Source organism: Tetrao urogallus (genome assembly GCF_951394365.1).
Source record: "Tetrao urogallus genome assembly, chromosome: 3".
NCBI classification, from domain to species: domain Eukaryota; kingdom Metazoa; phylum Chordata; class Aves; order Galliformes; family Phasianidae; genus Tetrao; species Tetrao urogallus.
In genome coordinates this window covers 13478050-13497288 of record NC_136815.1, presented here as the reverse complement: position 1 = coordinate 13497288, position 19239 = coordinate 13478050, and the positions used below count along the sequence as shown (strand labels likewise).

The 19239-nt window shown below is 42.9% G+C and overlaps 1 protein-coding gene across 1 annotated transcript in view; it reads right to left on the bottom strand.

Moving 5' to 3' along the window:
* Positions 1-954: 954 nt before the first annotated feature.
* SAMD12 (sterile alpha motif domain containing 12) overlaps positions 955-19239 on the bottom strand; it is a gene marked incomplete at its 5' end in the record, with an annotated part of 174980 nt that continues 156695 nt past the window's right edge. The window contains 1 exon segment of the mRNA XM_079533835.1: positions 955-1008. Within this exon segment, the coding sequence (XP_079389961.1) occupies positions 986-1008 (23 nt within the window). The 3' untranslated portion in view covers positions 955-985.

Here is a 19239-nt window from a genome sequence, read left to right as displayed (position 1 = left end):
AGTCCTGCCCAAAACATAAACAGTGGCCAGCATAAAGAATCTGAACTCTTCCAGTTTGTTCTGTTTCTAGTGTAGACCAAACTCTAGGTCCAACTGCCCTCTGAGAAGGGTGCTCTCCCTTTCCTTTCCCTCACTGAGTAAGAAAACACATTGGCGTGCCACGAATGACAGCCTTTGCTACCTGCTGGATGGGAGGGAGAGCAGACACAGTGTCCTACATCTCATTCAGCCAACCCTGTTCTTGGCTACCTCTGTGACAGCTGTTCTGCAAGTCTCCATGAAGTAAGTCACACCTCTGCCACGTGCAAATCTATCTACACAGTGTACTGTGACTCGGTGAAGGTATGCTAGTGGTGGACTTCAGTTTGGATGCAGTCTCAGCACAACTACTGAAACGTATCCTCAGTATTTAAAAAGACTGTTATATATATATGGACTGTGCTAATTCTGTGCAGAAAGCACGCATGAAGTGCTGATATTGTTTAACAGAACACTATTAGACTGCAAAACTAACACATACAAGACTTCTACATTCCTATCAGGGGTGTAGTAATGTGAACATATCCACGGAGATTGGAGAATTCCTGTAAGTTTTTCCTAAAACATCATGCCATCTGCATACATAATAGAAGAATCCAGTAGTTGCCATGCTAAAACAGGACTTCGAGTGAAGGGCATAGGCAGTCCCCTAAAGGGAACCCAAAGTTATGCACAGTGATGAAAACTGGAAGAAATTTTCCAGCTAAAGGTCTGTCAGTGACCATTTTGAACAAATTAGCACTGGATATTATGCACCACGTTTTTACTCCACAGCAAACCAGGTCTTCTCAGGATGCATCATCTTGAGTGGGCTGATTTTACTTCAAGTTTGTCTTCGCTCCTCCAAGGTCACCTTCTGGCAGTGCCATTGATTATGGTTTTTTCATGAAGGAAAGTTCGTTTTCATATCAAGTGGCAGGACAGCAGCTTTACAGGCTGGAAATGTTTATGGAGAGCTCTCTGCTGGGGCTGTAAGAAACAAAACAGAAAACCAAAACCAGACAGTGAGCATAGACCAGAGTAAAGGGATTAGCATGTATTTCAACTACATGTTTGTGCTGAGCAAATGCATTTCTGCTGTAAAGATAAACTACTCTTAGAACATACATTATGACCCTGGCACTTTCTTTAATCAACTTTACTCATCAACCAAAAAACTCTGTGCTTACTCAGTTTCTTAGACAAATGTAAAGTGCAGGCCAGCAATCATTTGTCTGATTTAACAAATGCTGTTTGAATTTTATTGCCTCATCTTAAAGCACTGCTCACTCTTCCTCCAATCTGAGTCCCAGAGGGCCTGGGTCTTGCTGGGCTTGCATTAACTACTGAGGCACCTCAACAGCCAAATGCTGGAAGTTCAAGTGTCAAGGTAGAGGTTGAGGCTTTCTCACCACTTCTGCTGGTCAAGACAGTAAGACTTGGCTGCTGCTGTAGTAAAGCACCTTCAATGTCTGTGGCACTGAAGCTGCTATTCCTTGCCTCAAAGTCCTCACAAAGCTGTAAGTCAATTACATAAGTAAAGATTATGTGGAGGTTTCTTATAATTTCCTCTCTCCTCTGCCAAACTCTTCTGAGATGCAAAGCAGAAAGACAAGAGATAACAGACACAAGATGCAGTAAGAGATATTACAGGTAGATACAAGGAAAAAGTGCCCAGCGAGAGTGGCTGAACATTGGAACAACTTACAGGTTGTGCAATCTCCACCTTCAGAGATTGTAGAACCTCAGAATCCTTAGATTTGGAAGGGATGTTTAATGGTCATCCAACTCCCCTGCAATAAACCAGGACACCTACAGCTAGATCAGGGTGCCCAGAGCCCAGAGTCCTTCCTGACCTTGAATGTCTCCAGGGATGGGGTGTCCACCACCTCACCAGGCAACCTGTTCCAGTGCTTCACTACCCGTACTGTAAGAAACTTATTCCTTATATCAAATCTAAATTTCCCCTCTTTTAATTTGACATAATTTCCCCTTTTCCCTTTATAATAGACCCCGTTTAAGAGTATGTCCCCTTCTTTCTTATAGCCCCCCTTTAAATACCGCATAACCACCTACAGGTCTCCCTGGAGCCTTCTCTTCTCCAGGCTGAACAGCCCCAGCTCTCTCAGCCTGTATTCATAGGGCAGGTGTTCTGCCCATTGGATCATTTTGGTGGCCCTCCTCTGGACATACTCCAGCAGGTCTATGTCTCTCCTGTACTGAGGACTCTGCATCTGGATGCAGTTCTCCAGGTGAGACCTCACCAGTGCAGAGCAGAGGGGCAGGATCACCTCCCTCACCCTGCTGGCCGTGCTTCTTTTGATGCAGCCCAGGATAGGTTGGCTGTCTGGGCTGTACGGGCACATTGCTGGCCCAGGTCCAGCTTCCCATCCACCAGTATCCCTAAGTCCTTTTTGGCAGTGATTTGGCAGCTCCATTCTTACACTCCCCAGCTTGTACTGATAGTGGGGGTTGCAATGACCCATGTGCAAGACCTTCCACTTGGATTTGTTGAATCTTGTGAGGTTCTCCTGGGCTCACTGCTCAAGTCTGTCAGGCAACAACCCTCAGGCATGTCAACTGCACTCCACAGGTTGGTGTCGTCCACAGACTTGCTGAGGATGCACTCAATCCCATTGTCAAAGTCACTAATGTAGATATTAAAGATCATTGGTCCAAGTACTAACCCCTGTGGAACATCACTTGCGACTGATCTCCATCTGGACATCATGCCATTGATCACCACTGTCTGGGCGTGATCTTGCAATCGGCTCCTCATCCATCAAACAGTCTACCCATCCAATCCATATCTTTCCAATTTGGAGAGAAGGATGTTGTGGGGTACTGAGTCAAAGGCCTTACTGAAGTACAGATAGATGACATTGGTGGCTCTCCTCATGTCCACTGATGCAGTTATGCCATCATAGAAGATCATTAGGTTGGTCAGGCAGGACTTGCCCTTGGTGAAGCCACACTGGTTGTCCTGTATCACCTCCCTGTCTTCCATGTGCCTTAGCATAGCTTACAGAAGGTTCTGTTCCATGATCTTCCCTGGCAGAGAGGGGAGGCTGTTAGGTTGGTAGTTCTCTGGGTCATTCTTTCTACCCTTCTTAAAAATGGGTGTGATCTTTTTCCAGTCACCGGGGACTTCACCTGACTGCCATGACATTCCAAATGTAATTGAGAGTGGCAAATAGGTACTCACTACTCAACACAATCTTTGCGGGTTTTTGGGAGTCAGATTCCAATTAGTGAAGCTGATTCTGATGCTGCTAAGGCAGTATTCATGTCAACTGAAGCCTGGGCTGGCAGTGGCCAGAGCTCTGCTCTGCAGGGTGCAACTGGTGGGCTCTGCCATCCTGCCTACATTCACCTCTGGAGCCCCAAACCACTGCAGATATGGAAATGAAGGATTGCTTGAGTGGGGGAATGGGCGGTATGCAAACCTGCAGGTTCTGGAAGAGCACTGAGTGAGATTTTACAGAAGATAAGTCTCGACCTTGCTATAAACACCTTATTCCTCAGGTTAAATATGGTCTGTGAAATAGAAGAACAATAAAACTCAGTCTTCTTAGCTACTTTCTTCCTTACTTAGGCACATTCACTCAATTACAGTGCTAGCTTTCATTTTGGTTTCCACTACTTTTATTCTCAAGGTCCTTGAGTGCAATGATCCTACCAGCACCTGCTGTCATCTGCTCCATGACAAACCCACCAAAGGGGCCTGAAAAAGGCACATGTTTGGGACCCAACAAATGTTTATTCTATGAGAGAACTGACAGGAAAGTTTTGATCCTTCACCTGGCACATGCAGATAACTGACTGCATCCCCTGGGGCAGAAAAGGAAGCAACGGGGATATTAAGCAGGTGTGAAGATGAAGGGGAAATCTGGGGGAAGGTTTTAAACTTGGAGAGAAGCAAACAGGTACCTAACCTCAAAAATGTTGGATTCTGGGTGAACTGGAATTTTTGCAGCGTTGGCAGAGATGCGATTGTTTGACAAAGGAGAAATAAGACTTCTTTTTCGAGGCTAAATAGCTCATGTGCTGCAAGGAAGGGGAAATATAAAAACCTCTCCCAAGCAATCAAAAATATCTCGCCTATCCGCAGAGTGACAGAACTAAAATAAAACGGGCAAACTGGCCTCAGGATTCCCATGCTGGAATTCCCATCATCCACTCTGTCTGAACCCTTGGCCTGTGCACGTGTCTGGGTTTTACATGAATCATGGGCCACGAGAAACCCACGAACAAAGAACAGGGACTGATCCATACCCAAGCTCCATCACACCGTGGTGTGAGCATAACCGAGCCTGGAAGCCACCAGTGACACTGACCTTGGGAAGAGCAGTAATTCTGTTCAGCTCTGAACTTCGAGCAAGCAAAGCAAGGGGTTAGCACTGATTTAGTGAGTTTCTTCTAATTTTATCTTTCGAGGTCAAGATTTTAGAAGCACTTATTCCCACTTGTAACCTATAATTTTTGATGCCCAGATGGAGACTTCTCTAACGATCTTGGTTTTCTAACGGCATGTACCCAGCACTTTTGGAAAGTAAGATCTTTTTGAAAGGTATCACAAGTGAGCAGTTGTCTTTGAAAGCACTGCCTTAGCCTGTAGGCTCTTGGAATGACAACTGCCTTTCGCATGGGGTTTGTAAGCTTACCAACTCAGTGGCCTACAGATGTAATCTCATATGACATTTTCAGGAAGCTGCCATAGAAAGACACCAATCATTTCAAAGCCAGAGATGTATTTCATTTATGAGTTTGTGATTTTTTTCTAACTAGGAAAGAAACATCTTTTTCATTCATTTAAAATATATATTAATTCAGCTCAACCTAGCAGTATTGCTCATGTTCATACCTTTATAACTGGAGGATCCTGATAAAGAAAACAAATATCTATTTATTTCCTTTGCTATATTTCTTCTCTGCTGGAATTAATTTTATAATAAATTTCAAGGCAGGACATTTCAAACATGAGACTGTTAGGAAAAACACCTATTTCCAACATCCTTATAGCAACTATTACTTTCAGTGTGGTAAAATCTGCTTTCAGCTGCATTGACTAGTATGTGTCAGAAAGGCTCAGGTATCTCACTTCATGCTTCTCACGTAGCTTGGGACATTCCAATATTCTGCAGATTACTGCAGACTTGTTGCATCTTGCTTCTTAATATGTAGCAGCAATGCTAGCTTTGAAAAATTTCATACAATGACAAAAGGAAATGGTTGCCAGCTCATTCGTAGATTTACCCTTTTTCTTTATTGTTCACTGAATTCTAAGCACTGAGGTGTGAGAGCTAATGGAAATTAATGCAAAAACAAAACACCTCTTTGGGGAGCTACTGATCCGGGTCAACCACCACAAGAGAAGGAGGAACGAGGATTACCAAGGGCTGGGAAATGCAGTCAAGGGGAGCTGCAGCAAGAACAGGATGGTTCCACACTGCAATCAGTGCCCCAGGCCAGATGACACTGAGTTTGGTTTCATTTCACCATGAAATCATTCCCTGGCTGTTCTGGGCTGAGTGGGAGGAATCTCTGCACTTTTGTTCTCTAGGTAAAAGCAGCTATTGTTGCACATCCTTATTACCTAACCCCGATAAGCAAAGTCAACAGTGCCAGAGCTCAAAGGTTACCTGAGGGTCTGCCTGTCCTAGCTGGTGTCCTGCAGCCCACTGCACCCAGCTTCCAGCTCCCAGCCCCAGTCCTGTGTTGTAGGGCAGCCAGACAAGCCTCAGGGCTGGAGGAAGACAGCAAGCTGCTGGGCTGCCAATGACACTGCCTCTCTGCTTCTATTAAAACGGTGCTAAGCCATTAATCAATGGGCTGAACACAACACCCAGCAGTTTAGAAGGAAAACAGGGATGCGGGTGATTCTTGATCAGACAATTTTGTTTTGATTCCTGACTAGCCATGTGTTGGTCTGGCTTGCCTGACTTTCCCCTCATTACTAAAACCTGGTAGCTGACACAGTCTTGAAGGTTACTTAATGTTGTTTGTAAAATGCACTGTCATTATGGTAGAAAAATACAAAGAGCGAAAAGGGAGGAAGTCTCTTCTTGCTTTTGATTTTTGAATTTTCTTGCCAAGCAGGAAACCAACATTTCAGTTTTGGAGCAGACAGAAAAGGTGGGTCTATAAGCACAACGTCTAGAGCTTCAAACAGTAATCCCAGTCCCAAGCCTTTAGTATTCATTAGTAAATCCATGCTAGATGATTCTAACAGCTACAAAAATGTGGAATTAAGTATAGATGTTTCCTTTCAGTTCTACTTTTTTTTTTTTTTTAGGATACCATTATGACATATTTTTCATTTTCACCCCTGAGCCATGAAACAAGATGGTTTGGTTCAAAGGATCAGGGACACAGATGTACCACTACACGACTCCAGGAGCAGACTCTTAAAGCAAACAGCAGCCGAAGGGGAATTGTTATTTCTGCAAATGTGAACTCAGGGTTTCTTTTTTTTTTTGAAAACACTTCTTCTTCTGGGCAGCATGCTCCCATAGCCAAGTGCTCATAATCCACCTGAATACATTTTTAATACCGGCCCATAAATACACTACTGAATATTCCCACGTGGGACCTCTGAAAGAGGATGTCTCTACATGCAATAAACTCCTTGGCATTATTTATGTATTTCTGCACTGCTCCCCCTGAATGGTCCCAGCTCCAACAAGGCCTGTAACGAGGCAGCTGGCATGCAGCCTGCATGCAGCCAGCACCAGCATGGCACAACACGGGGCAATGCTCAGTGCAGTGTGAGGGCCATCATCAGCCACTACCTGCACATACGAAGGTGGGATCTTGGCTCACTTGCAGCTTTGCCCTCTGGATCATTGGCAAATCTCATCTCAAGGAAGGCTTCAGGGTGGTCTTCAAAAGACAGAGAAAACATATCTACTGCCACTTTATGCTGATGTATTTTTCTTCCTATATTCTGTCTTATGCTGAGACTCTGAGGAGCTCAGCTGGGGATACCCTGGTTTGAAAAGGATGCTCAGCACTTCTAGACAGATGATGAAGATTCAACAAGGTCGAGCAAATCCTTTCTCCTATATTCTGACTAAAGAGAAACCTCACTTCTTGCTTGTGATGCAGGGCTCTGTATCAGGCAATTTTGAGATGAAACATTTCAGGGAGAATGGATGTCATGGCAGATGCTCTCAGCAGGTAACCTTCCAAAAAGCCAATTAGTCAGAGGTTATCGCAGCTGCTCTGTGAAACGCAGTTGGTTCACACAGAATGGGTTGAAAATGTAGTTGTCCAAAATGTGTTTCACTAAGCTATTCAGTGTCCTCAAATGGTCAGATTAGCCAAAAGTCTCCTCATGAGTCATGCACGATTGCAGCTTCCCTACTACAGCAGATCTCTCATCAACTTTACTAGGTTAAACAAAATGAGGACACACATTGATTCTGTCTGCAGATGATTTATGCAGTAATTTCTGTTCCTTGCCTCTTCCTTCAAAAATCTGAGTTCATGATGGACATGATGAGCTCTCTGATGGGCTTGAGCTACCATTCCATCTTTGTTTTGAAAAATATTCTAAAAGCATTTTAGCATCTACTAAGCTTGATTTTCCAGTGTTTATCTTGAATCCTCAGAAGGAAAAACTATCCCCCAAGATGTATGCTCTTTTCATGTCTAAGCCTAAATAAAATGTGACAATTCCCAAAGCAAGTTAAAAGTCAAGTTCAAAAGGCTGGCAAAATCCTGGGAGAGACTTTCTTCGTTCAAAGCAGCTCATTCATCCCTACTCAGGATGCTTCATACATTTCACCACCTACCTGCTGCTGCAAACATACAAAGAAAAAAGAGATGTGCTTTTGCATTCAATAGAACATGATTTCCTTGAACTAACAAGCAGCTAAAATATTTTGAAAATTGCATGCAACCACTTCCTTAGCGTTTATAACTTTTTTCAAAGAATTCTTCTGATATACTGCTAACTTACCCATCAACGTGAGCAGTGAACTGGCTGTCCACCAGCATCCTTCTCTAGAGACTCAAGTTATAGCAAACGGAAAGATTTAAAAGAACATGATGCTAAGCAGGCTGAAAGTTTCAGCTGATGCTGTCTGAGACTTGAAGTGCACCTGAGATTGCCATCTTCACTCCCTCTTATGCATGTCTTTCCCTGCCTGCCTCTAATCAGTTCTTGATCTCACAAGTCCTTGTGGGTGCTCTGCAGGAAGTGAAAAAGGTTGTCACGGATAAATAGTCTTCCATAAGTTGGTTCTGAATAGCCATTTGCACTACATCTTGAGCCTTTGCATATCCATTGCTTTTGTCTTGAGACTGAGTTTTAATACAAAGCACTGGGAACTGCGCAAACTGAGTGAACTTAAAAAACAGCCTGAAGTGGTATCTCTGCTCTGATCCCTACCTGGAACTTGCCCTCGCTTTTGTTCCGTGGCTTCTACAGGATGCTTTCAAACCTATCCCACTCAAAATGGTGCTGTGTCTTTTGGAAAATAGTTCTGCCCATTATATCACTATATTACTTACCTGAGGATCCTTCAGCAAAATATGCATTAAGAACATAATCAGAGGAAAACAAGGACTTCGCTAGAAAAGTCAAAGTATTATAGCAAAAGAGTTTGGAAACTGGAGCTACAGCTCCCTCACTGCCTATGCAGAGCTGACGCAGGATTAATAGGTGGAACAAACTACCCTCCCTGGGGGAGATATTCACTGTGAGGTTCCCTGCAATGAAAGTTTTAACTCAGTTCTCATTCTGTGAAGTGATTAACCAAGTGAGAATGAAAATTACACCTACTCAAACCACTTAAATGATTGCATGTGTGTGCACACATTTACTACAAAACAAAAACATAGATCATGAAGCCTACAAAATCAGCTTCTCCCCCAAGACATTGAACAAGCACCTTTATTTACCTCTTTGGAGGAACAAATTTCAATATACCCTTCTCCCATATTATCACAGCATTATCACTGTGTCTTCCCCACTCTTCTGCATGTAGCAGAGGGAAAGAACAGAAGAAGGCTTTTACGTCATTTGTCACTTAATTTTCCCCTTCTGCTTCAGTATGTGGCCCACCACCTCACTTAATGAACAACAGTCAATCTTAATCTGGAAAATAATTATCGCAATCCTCATGGGCTCTTCTAGACACACTGTCCAATCATTTCACAAAGTGCCTCAGTTCCAAATACTCTGTGAGAAGACATTGCCTTATTTTACAGTTCCCAGTTAGGCACAAAGAGTTCCAGACTACGCAGCTAGCATCTGTCTGGCTTCTGGCTCTGACTCGAGCTCTGGGCTGTTGGAGCTCCTGAGTTGGGTGAAAAAACTACAGAGAGAGAGGGTTTGAGAAGACTGCTGGAATACATAGCTGGGTCTGGAAGCTGGAACTCCGAGCAGGGGTACAAGCAGGACCCTAAGCATGCCAAAGGAAGTTTGGTTTCGACCATCTGTACAGACTCCTCAACATGGTTTTACATGATGCCTTCTTCTAATCTGCTCTGAAGTGTGATTTTTATAGAAAATTGACTCTTGCTGATTGCCCACCTGACAGAAAATCTGCTGACCTGTCATTTTACAAGTCAGCACAGCTTGGAAGCCTGGGAAGCAAGCAGTCACCATGTCATTCCCATCAGCTTGGCTGTGACCAGACTGAGAAACTCTTCTTAGGCCTTTGCAACACCAGAAAAATCAGCATGGTGCATATGCAACTATTGTTTCTTAAAATTAAACTAAGTAAAAGGCTTCTGGACTAATTTTATAGCTGCAAGGCCAAACTCAAAGAGGTGCTGCAGCAGGGGACCTAGACAGAGGTCCCCTTCCGTCCCTGATGCCATGACAGAGCAGGCAGCTGAGTGCTCTGCAAACCCAGCTCATGTCCCTTTCTGGGTGGCTGCAAATGAACTACAGAGATCAAAACAAGTTACCACCTCTAAAGAGTTCCCTGGGTGATGATTAAGACCATGTCTTAGTGTACAGCCACCAGAGACCCCAGATACCAGTCTGCCCCTGCAGAAGAGCCTGATAAATGAAAGATGGACTGACTGTATCAAAGAGGTTCTTAAGCCAGGCATGAAGACTAAGGCCTGAAATTATGTGGGCCGTATTGATCACAGAGCCAACCAAGTAAGACTCTATGAAGACGTGTCAGGTATGGAACAAAGAATATCTAGCCAGCAATAAGAAGGAAGTTCAACAGTTGATGTTCTTGAGACATAATAATCAGATCCACACAGGAACTGATTGAGTTGCAAAATCTGCTTTACTCTGCTTTGCCCCTTTCCTATTATTTTAGTTTGCAGGCTATCCAAAACACTCACATGATTTTCTGCCTCCTTCTGCATTATCACAGAATCACAGAATCACAGAATCATAGGGGTTGGAAGGGACCTCCAGAGATCATCGAGTCCAACCCCCCTGCCAAAGCAGGTTCCCTACAGCAGGTTGCACAGGTAGGCATCCAGGCAGGTCTTGAACATCTCCAGAGAAGGAGACTCCACCACCTCCCTGGGCAGCCTGTTCCAGTGTGCACAAACATGCACAATTATGCACAAACATGTTCTGAAAATACACAGAAATACATCTAAATGGTTTCAGACTGGTGGCTTTGCCACGTTCTGTGGAGCTGACTGCTACTGCTGATTGCCGCCATTCCATGTTATTTAGACTGTGTCCAGTTCCCCTCCTTCCAAAATAAGCACTATGATGTCTGTACGGTATGGCAAGTGGGCCATGCCTGCAAACCCATCTTTACTTCCAAGGGAAGCTCATTCCTGGGAAGTCAGCACGCTCCCAGGTGACACCCTCCCATGCTGCCATCACTCACCAGCACTTAGGACTGGAAAGTGTTCTCATGAGCTCCACTGTGGACATACCCAGTATAAATCAAGGACAGGACCAATGGACTGAGTGGCAGAAAATAATTCAATACCAGGTAGAAATTGACCTTTAAAAGTCAGACAGAAGGGCATCTCCACACTTCAAATAGAAGGATTTGGGGCTAAATGTCATATTGGGAAAAATATTTTCATTCATCATTCTGATTCTTTGCCGGCACTTACTAAGGTATGGATGGATGCAAGACAGTGAAATACGCAGCAGGGCAGAGGCTTGGGCTCAGTGTTAAGATGAAGGCCTTGCCTGCCACATTACAATCCATAAGGCTTCCCTGAGCTGTTCAGCTAAGTAAATACATAATTGTTCTGCACAAAGAAGAACAGCATCAAGAGAAGATACAGCCTGTCTCCTTCCTTCCTGGGGCCTGTCTTTAAGGATAGAGATGGAAATAAATGTGGCTGCATGGACTTCTGAGATGATGACTCAGTTGAGCTGCTTTAGGTAAAGCTGACTGGGTATCTCCACATTGCATACTGCAAGACTGGATGTAGATGAGAGAGCAGTAGGGTACGGCTATGGGAAGGAACTCTCTCTGCACTCATCTCTGGAGCTCACCTGGTGTTTGAACAAACTCATTTCTCCCATCCCAGACAGGTGACCAGTCTGAGTTAATTATCGAGGCTTCCTTGATGAGCAGGGGGGAAAGACGGTGCTTGGAAGAGTTATCCACCCTACTCACTTGTCATATTGGATAAATGATTCTTTGGAAGGTCCTCTCTCCACTGATTATCCAGACAAGCTAAATGACTAATGCAGAGCAGGTACCCAGAATTAAATGGCAAACAAGAACTGACAGGAACTGCAATGTAATGCTTAATTTGATTGTAACAAATTCCAATTAGCATGTGAAATGTAGGCACCACAGTGTTCAGGATTAGCATGTTTAATGCTTACATTTCTACTGAAATCAAGAATGATATAGATTCCAGTGGAGGACAAGAGCCCTACATTCCTTTGAGGCCTTGGATATTGGAATTCAACAAGGAAATTACACACTAAATAATCTTCTTAGAAATTTCTACACATAGCTGAGATAATGAGATGCTTCCTGCAAACAATCTACAAAGTACTGAAGATTTTTAGAGAAATTATTTGCTCAGCACTATTCGTACAATTTTGTAGCTGGATATTGTATTGTGCCCATGCTGCCAAAGAGTTTCGATTTGCTGCTGATTTGTTTTTCATTTCTATTTGCAATATGCGAACAAATCGATATCAAGGAATTCACACAGGCATGTGAAACAAGAGTAAACAAAAACAATGCCTTGTTTATTATTAAACACCTTTCATATTTTAGCTATGGTAGGCAATTAGGTTGGTAGGAATTTGCAACTGGAGAAGTCGCACCATTTTATCTCAGGCCAAGCACTTTATCGCTATTCATGCACAGACAAACTTCCGTGCTTCAAAAGTCAGGGGAAAATATGTAATGGGATGTGGTATTTTTCTTCCAGTGCCAGAAATATACAGATCCTAATTACATTTTTGCTTCAAGGAAGGAAGGAAGGAAGAATTTCTGCCATTGGAGCATGAAAGAAATTTTGGCTAGAAAGACTATGGACAAGATTTTCCAAAAAAAACCCAAAACCCCAGATGATTTGCACACCAAAGTCTCATTTAGAAGTAAAAAATACTTTGATTTCTAAGTTACTAGTGAATATTTTCTCTGAAGATTTCTACAAGTCATTTAATATTTATCCTAAACAAGTGCTGACATATTCAAAAGCAGATCTGGGGCTGCAACAAGTTCTGGTAACCCCTGAAGACATTTCTAAAACCTCACCCACTAGAGATTCTAAACTTCTGGCATGTCCATATGTCTGAAATCTTCAGTTTGCATCATGCATTTGTCTATTTAGGATAATTAAGGGTATGGCTCTGTGAACACATTACTGCGAGGTAACTGGGGTCTGGATTTACAGCAGAACAGATGCTCTGCTATAACTGTCCATGTGCGTGCCCTTACCCCGTGGTGAATGTAAGGCAGCTTAGCGCCTGTCACTGAATGAGAGCAGGCAACACATTCAGCGTTCGCACTCGATCTTCCAATTACCCCTCAGCAACTTGCTCAGGTATCTGTGCTGTCATATTTGTTTTACACCCCAGCCACTATCACAGCCTGCCCAGAAATAAACACAGGCAGAATGTCCTTCGCCAAGACATTTTTTAGGCTGCTTACTGTCACCTCCAATCCGCCCTTCAAGGAGTTTGTATGCAGCGCTCATCCCTGCGTTCTCTGAAAGAATTCAGGAGTCTGGACTCCGGTCCAGAGGGTGTGGGCACTGGGATCTGAGAGAGCTGCAAACACGTTACATACCAATTTCCTAATGACACTGCCATTTAGCTGCTGCTTTCGGTTCCGAGATTACAGAGGAATATGATCTCACCTCGGTAGGGCGTAACTACAACATGCTGCTACAGCTCAGGCCTCGCAGCTTTTCCAGCTTTCTCTGGTTGGAGGCTCCCATGAGACGGCTCTATCTGCGGCCCTAACAGCATCCTGGATACGTGTCTGTGATCACTGGAGCACAGCCCATCAGCAAGAACTTTTGTCTTCAGCCTCTTGGCCCATACTCTGAGTTAGAAATTCTTTCCATGTCTAAGTGGGACCAGCATGCAGGGAAATTACATCTTCTGATAGCGTTCAAAGGCGTTTCTGTGTTGCACATATATTTGGTTCAGTTCTTACACTGACCAGGCCACTCCAGTGAGCAGTTCTAAATCCAATGCAATAATCCCACCTTGACCATCAGTTGGAAGCTAAGGAAATCCATCCATCTAGGATTTTCCTTGCAGATATACTGGATATTTAGATATTTGGAAAAAGTAGCAAATAAAAAAGCTTTCTACCTTTGATTCAAATTCTGAAGAATTTAACCAAAAATAACCTACGATATCTCTAATAAAAAGCTAAAACTTCTGAATTGGTTACATAAAAAAGTGATCTGGTGGTTTTGCACTTCTCTCCTGGAAAGCAAGTTTTCTCTTTCCATCTGTGAAAGGAAGATCATGGCTCTGCTTTCTGCACATACACAGTTCTGGGAGCACAACTGCATGTGATGAATCATGTGGAGACAACCATGGGCTTCCAACTTCTTCTTCCAGCCAGCACCACTACCCTTGTGCTGGGCTAAGCCTGCTGCACAGGACAATGGGACTATGAAATATGTCCCTGTGGCAAACAAGACGAAAGAGTAATGCTTGTGTTAAACCAATTCATGTCACTGATCTGCTTTAGAGCTCCAGCACAGCCCCAGCAACCCTGGCAGTAAGCAGGGAGAATGGCTGCAGGCAGCAGCAGCAGCGTCTCAGGCCAGATCCACCACCGAGGTATCATATGGTGGAGTCATATCTTGTGCCTCCCTGAATGCGGGCTATGGTCTTCCATAGAACACTGATGTTTAACTCAATTTAGAAAGGTAATAAAGAATGAAGACAGTGGCGTGCAAATGGATAGGCAACACTGCAGATAACTGGCAGGATAATTCTCTTTTTAACTAACAATAGGGACAGCAGACCCACTGGCAACAGCCAAAGCATTTGTTCAAATTATGCATTCCCTGACTTCTCTTTTGCTACTGGAGGACCCAATCCTGCAGCTATTTTTGGTAGTGTTATTTTGTCAGTGCCCAGCCATGAATTGGGGTCCCACTGTGCTATTCAAACACTTAACTAAAGGCTGGTTTCTGCCCAAAGACTTTGAAACTTAACTTCAAAAATCCCAGAGGTTTTAATGGCAGGAAGAACTGCATTACCAGTACTTTCTTCTATTGTCTTTTATTATTTATTTTACCAAATATTGTTTACTTCATTTGCAGTAATTAGAGTAGAATAATGAAAAAAATGTTTTCAAGCAAAAGCCTGGAAGGACTCTGCAGTACTGCTGGTGAAATAACAAGCCATTTCAATGAAAAAAACCATAAGAATTGCACAGCCCCAAATGGCTTCCGCAGAGCCATTGTATGTGTAACACTGCCACAGCAGTATTGTATGCAAATATATAATTTAGTTATTTTTATGTAACCTGGTTATTTTATAATCACAGAGGTAGGGTTTAGACAAATGGGGCATATACCATTTGTAAAGAAACAACCTGGGAAAAAATATGCATTGCAGTTGTGGCCCTGATATGTAAATTCAGATACTCAAAATACACATTGTCACCTAACAGCAGATTATTCAGTTTCACTAATGATACTGATTTTGAGTTAAACTAGAATATAAGGAAATGAAAGCCTATATAAGCATGTGATCTTTTAAAATTTTAATGAATAATGATTAGCTTTTATAAAATACTGTTCATTCAAGCCTGTTTTCAGAACCAACTGCAGCCTCATATACTCTTTTGTCCCCAGACAATGGAGTTCACCAGGTCTTTCACTACACAACCATCACCCCTGGTGTGACAACATGCGGTGCTTGTAAAGTTGCACAACACGTTTAAAACTCTGTTTGTACCATAAATATGAAATACAGACAGGACATAGACAGGATATGTCTAAAATGTGATGAGAAATATTTATACAGTTATATATCACTAAATCTATTGTGACTGTATATATAAAATAATCATAATCGATTATCACAGAATCACAGAATGACTGAATATCTAAATTCTGCAGATCCAGCAACATTTCCAATGGCATTCATCCATACCACCATGCTGAGATATCATTTGCTATGACCTTTAAAGAAAATGCCCCCTCTTCCAAGAGAGCAGCCTGCCTGCAGGACAAGTGTCTCAGATACGAGCTCATGATTGAGTGGCTAATATCTTTACACAAATCCAGCTCACCTGAGTGAACATGAAAAATGGTTCTGAGACTGTGCTATCTCCCTGTGTCTGAGATCATGACTGCAAAACTTTGTAGCAGCCTCCAAGAGGTTTTTGGGAACCATCCTCTATAAAGCCAAAAACTCAGACACAGCCTTCTGCACTCCTGACACCCACAACTTAACTGGATTTGTCCAAATACACTTTAAACTCCGTGGTAAGGATCTGAATCTGTTCTGAAACCACATTGAGTTGTTCATCAGAGAGCAGGCTAAAACTACCACTGAAGATGATAGCAAGTAATTATTTAAAATATTTGTTTCCCGTGGTACAAAATTAGCTACTTCAGTTACACTGCATTCAACAGCTTTAAGCTAAACGAGGGGAGATTTAGCTTAGGCGTTAGTAAGAAATTCTTTACTCAGAGGGAGGTGAGGCGCTGGCACAGCTGCCCACAGGAGCTGTGGGTGCCCCATCCCCAGAAGTGCTCAAGGCCACGTTGGATGGGCCCTGGGCAGCCTGAGCTGGCGGGTGGCAGCCCTGCCCATTGCAGGGGGTTGGGTTGGGACTGGATGGGCTTTGAGATCTCTTCCAACCCAAGCCGTTCTACGTGAAGGGCTTGGAGAATACGCCCTATGAGGAGCGACTGAAGGAACTGGGGCTGTTCAGTCTGGGGAAAAGGAGTGTGAGGGGAAACCTTATTGCTCTCTTCCAATATCTGAAAGGTGCTTACAGTGAGAGCGGGGTTGGTCTCTTCTCACTGGTGACAGGTGACAGAACGAGGGGAAATGGCCTCAAGTTGTGCCAGGGTAAGTTTAGGTTGGATATCAGGAAAAACTTCTTTACAGAAAGGGTTGTTAAGCACTGGAATAGGCTCCCTGGGGAGGTGGTTGAGTCACCACCCCTGTGACTGTGTTGTGTCCAAAAACTGTTTGGATGTGGTGCTCAGGGACATGATTTAGTGGTGGGTTGTTAGTTAGGGTAGTGTGGTTAGGTTGTGGTTGAACTTTATGATCTTTGAGGTCTTTTCTAACCTGAATGATTGTATGATTCTATGATTCTATGATTCTATGAACTGAAAGCGAGCTTGGCATCTTCAGGCTCACGTACCAACAAAGGACTTGCAGATGAAAGTGTGGCCTGAATTCACCCAACTATATTTAGACACCTACTGCTGTCACCTAGATTATACCTGTAGACTTTCTCCATGGTCTGTGGAGAGAAGCAGTCACCTGCCTCTCATCTGCAGCCCCAAATCTTACTGATCTCAGAGATCACTGCTGCTCAGCTGACCACAGCAGGGACACAGAAACCTGGGCAGTACATGAAGGTAGATGAGATGGATCTCAACCATGGTTAACAAGTGAGTGGATAAAGTGTGAACTGCACCGGTTCTACAGAGCTAAGGGGAAATAAAACAACAAAAGTATTTCAACTGGCCAAGGCTGCATCCATAAATCTCAATACACCCAGGGAACAGATTTTTTTGAGTAAGGTGGTGCCATTTTTACATACTGATGAGTAATAACACACTCTAAAAATGTTTTATAGGATTTGATCATGGGAGACAGAATGAGTTTGGAAATTTTGCCTTTTGAAGATCATGCACCATGGCAACCACTAGAAAGGTGAAAAAATTCTCCCTGGGTCATTTCTGTGGAAGGTTCTGATTGCAGCTTGGCTGGTGCTCACTTGCCTGCATGGCAGTGGAATTACTAACTTTGCTGGGCACGGCCAAGACCATTTACTTAACATCAAGTTACCACAAATCACTGTTAATTCTAGCGCTGGCTGTAGATTATGTTAGAACCCTTACTTGAAATTTTAAAGACCAGACACTTGAAGGATTGGTATTAAATTGTCCCCTGTTGATCAGTTACCCTGTTAATTTTATATAGCTGCCTTGATTCTTCGATTTTTCTTTTTCTAAATAAAAGTGAAAATTTGCTCTAGCTGTCTGCCAACCGCTAAATGCTTTTTCCTCTGTGACTGCATAGCAAATCTGTGCTGTTCCGACTGGGATTAACAAAGCTCCTGTCACCCATCCCAAATGGACAGTAGTTCCCAATCCTTCTAATCTTTGGGATGTTATGGTGTAGCACTGCAGTTGTTAGATGTAAGGAATGATTAAAACTGGAACGTGTATGTGTCTGTACACACACAGTGAATGAGGAATTCGCAACTGCTTCTCTAGCACCTCTTGGGGACATGAAAGTGTCATCTCTGGGTGACATCCGTAACTCTTCCGAATCAGGGGACGGCCATCAGCTGGTTCCTACTTTCATCTGAGAACGGAACCTATTCCCATGTTACATTTTACATTTTTGGAACAGTCTGCAAATTTTTAGCCCCTTAATATCAACTGCTAAGTCAATTTATATAAACAACCACTCTCTCACTCAGTAGAAATACTGAACTCAATTTCAAGGTAGAATATTTAGGCTGAGGAAGAATCCATTTCTATTCCTAAATTACAGACTTCATTTTGAGGCTTATTCCCTAAAACAAAGGCCTGTTTAATTTTGAATGGTTTGTGTCAGTTTGAGCCACTGATGGCCCAGATGAAACAGCTAGAAGCAGGACAAAAAGTCTCAGCCCTTCTGAAGACACCACCTGTATAGATGGGATGAACACTGTCACTCAGGTTGACAATCATATCTGTCATACCTGCCCTGCTGGGGATAAATCAGGGAAAATATTCCATGCCGACAAAGCCATTTATTTACTTATTTGCCTTTCCGACTCTTTTTTGTCTCTCTGTGCTGGCACTTACTCCTGCACACACCACATTGCCAGCAGCTCCAAACAACTTTTATTTTCACTAGTTCAGTTCGTTCTTTCTGTGTCATGATATATCCCAGAGTCGCCCTAAGAAGTCTGCATTTAGGTGTTTCTGTTCTGTCTCTCCATATTCTGAGTAACGCTTACAGGAAATTTGCTCTTTGATTTCAATGGAAGACTGGAATGGCCAAACACTGATTCTTCATCAGGGATGATTTGTAAAAATACTTAATGTCATCTCCATAACCTCATGCAAATCAAATGCTTTTAAAAAAATTCTTCCAATTATTACTAGTAATTACTAATGCACTGGAAGCCTGCTGCCAATTTCAGTGAGTTTTCTGCTATGTTTTTTCTTTTTAACCAATTCTGGCTCAAAAAAACCCAAAATCATCGTAGAGTAGTATGGAAAAATTACTTCACTTATGATTTGCAGAGATGTGGCAGCCTCCTTTGTTTTCAGGAGACAGGAAGTGAAAAACAATTCTGCATACTATCAGGGAGAACATGCCTAGATATGTGTGTACACATGTATGTATAGAAATATGCATAGATAGAAAACCCATGACAATGGAGTTTGACATAAGTTATAAGCTAAACACATGAAAGCAGACAAATTAAGCAGATGTGTATACATTAATGTTGATATTAGGCCTCTAGAAATAACTTTCCATTCTGCACTACATAAGCAAGCACAAATTCTGTTAGCACTCGCATACCAATAGGAGCGAAACATCTGGCAATATGAATTGTTGTTCTACATTATTTAAAACAA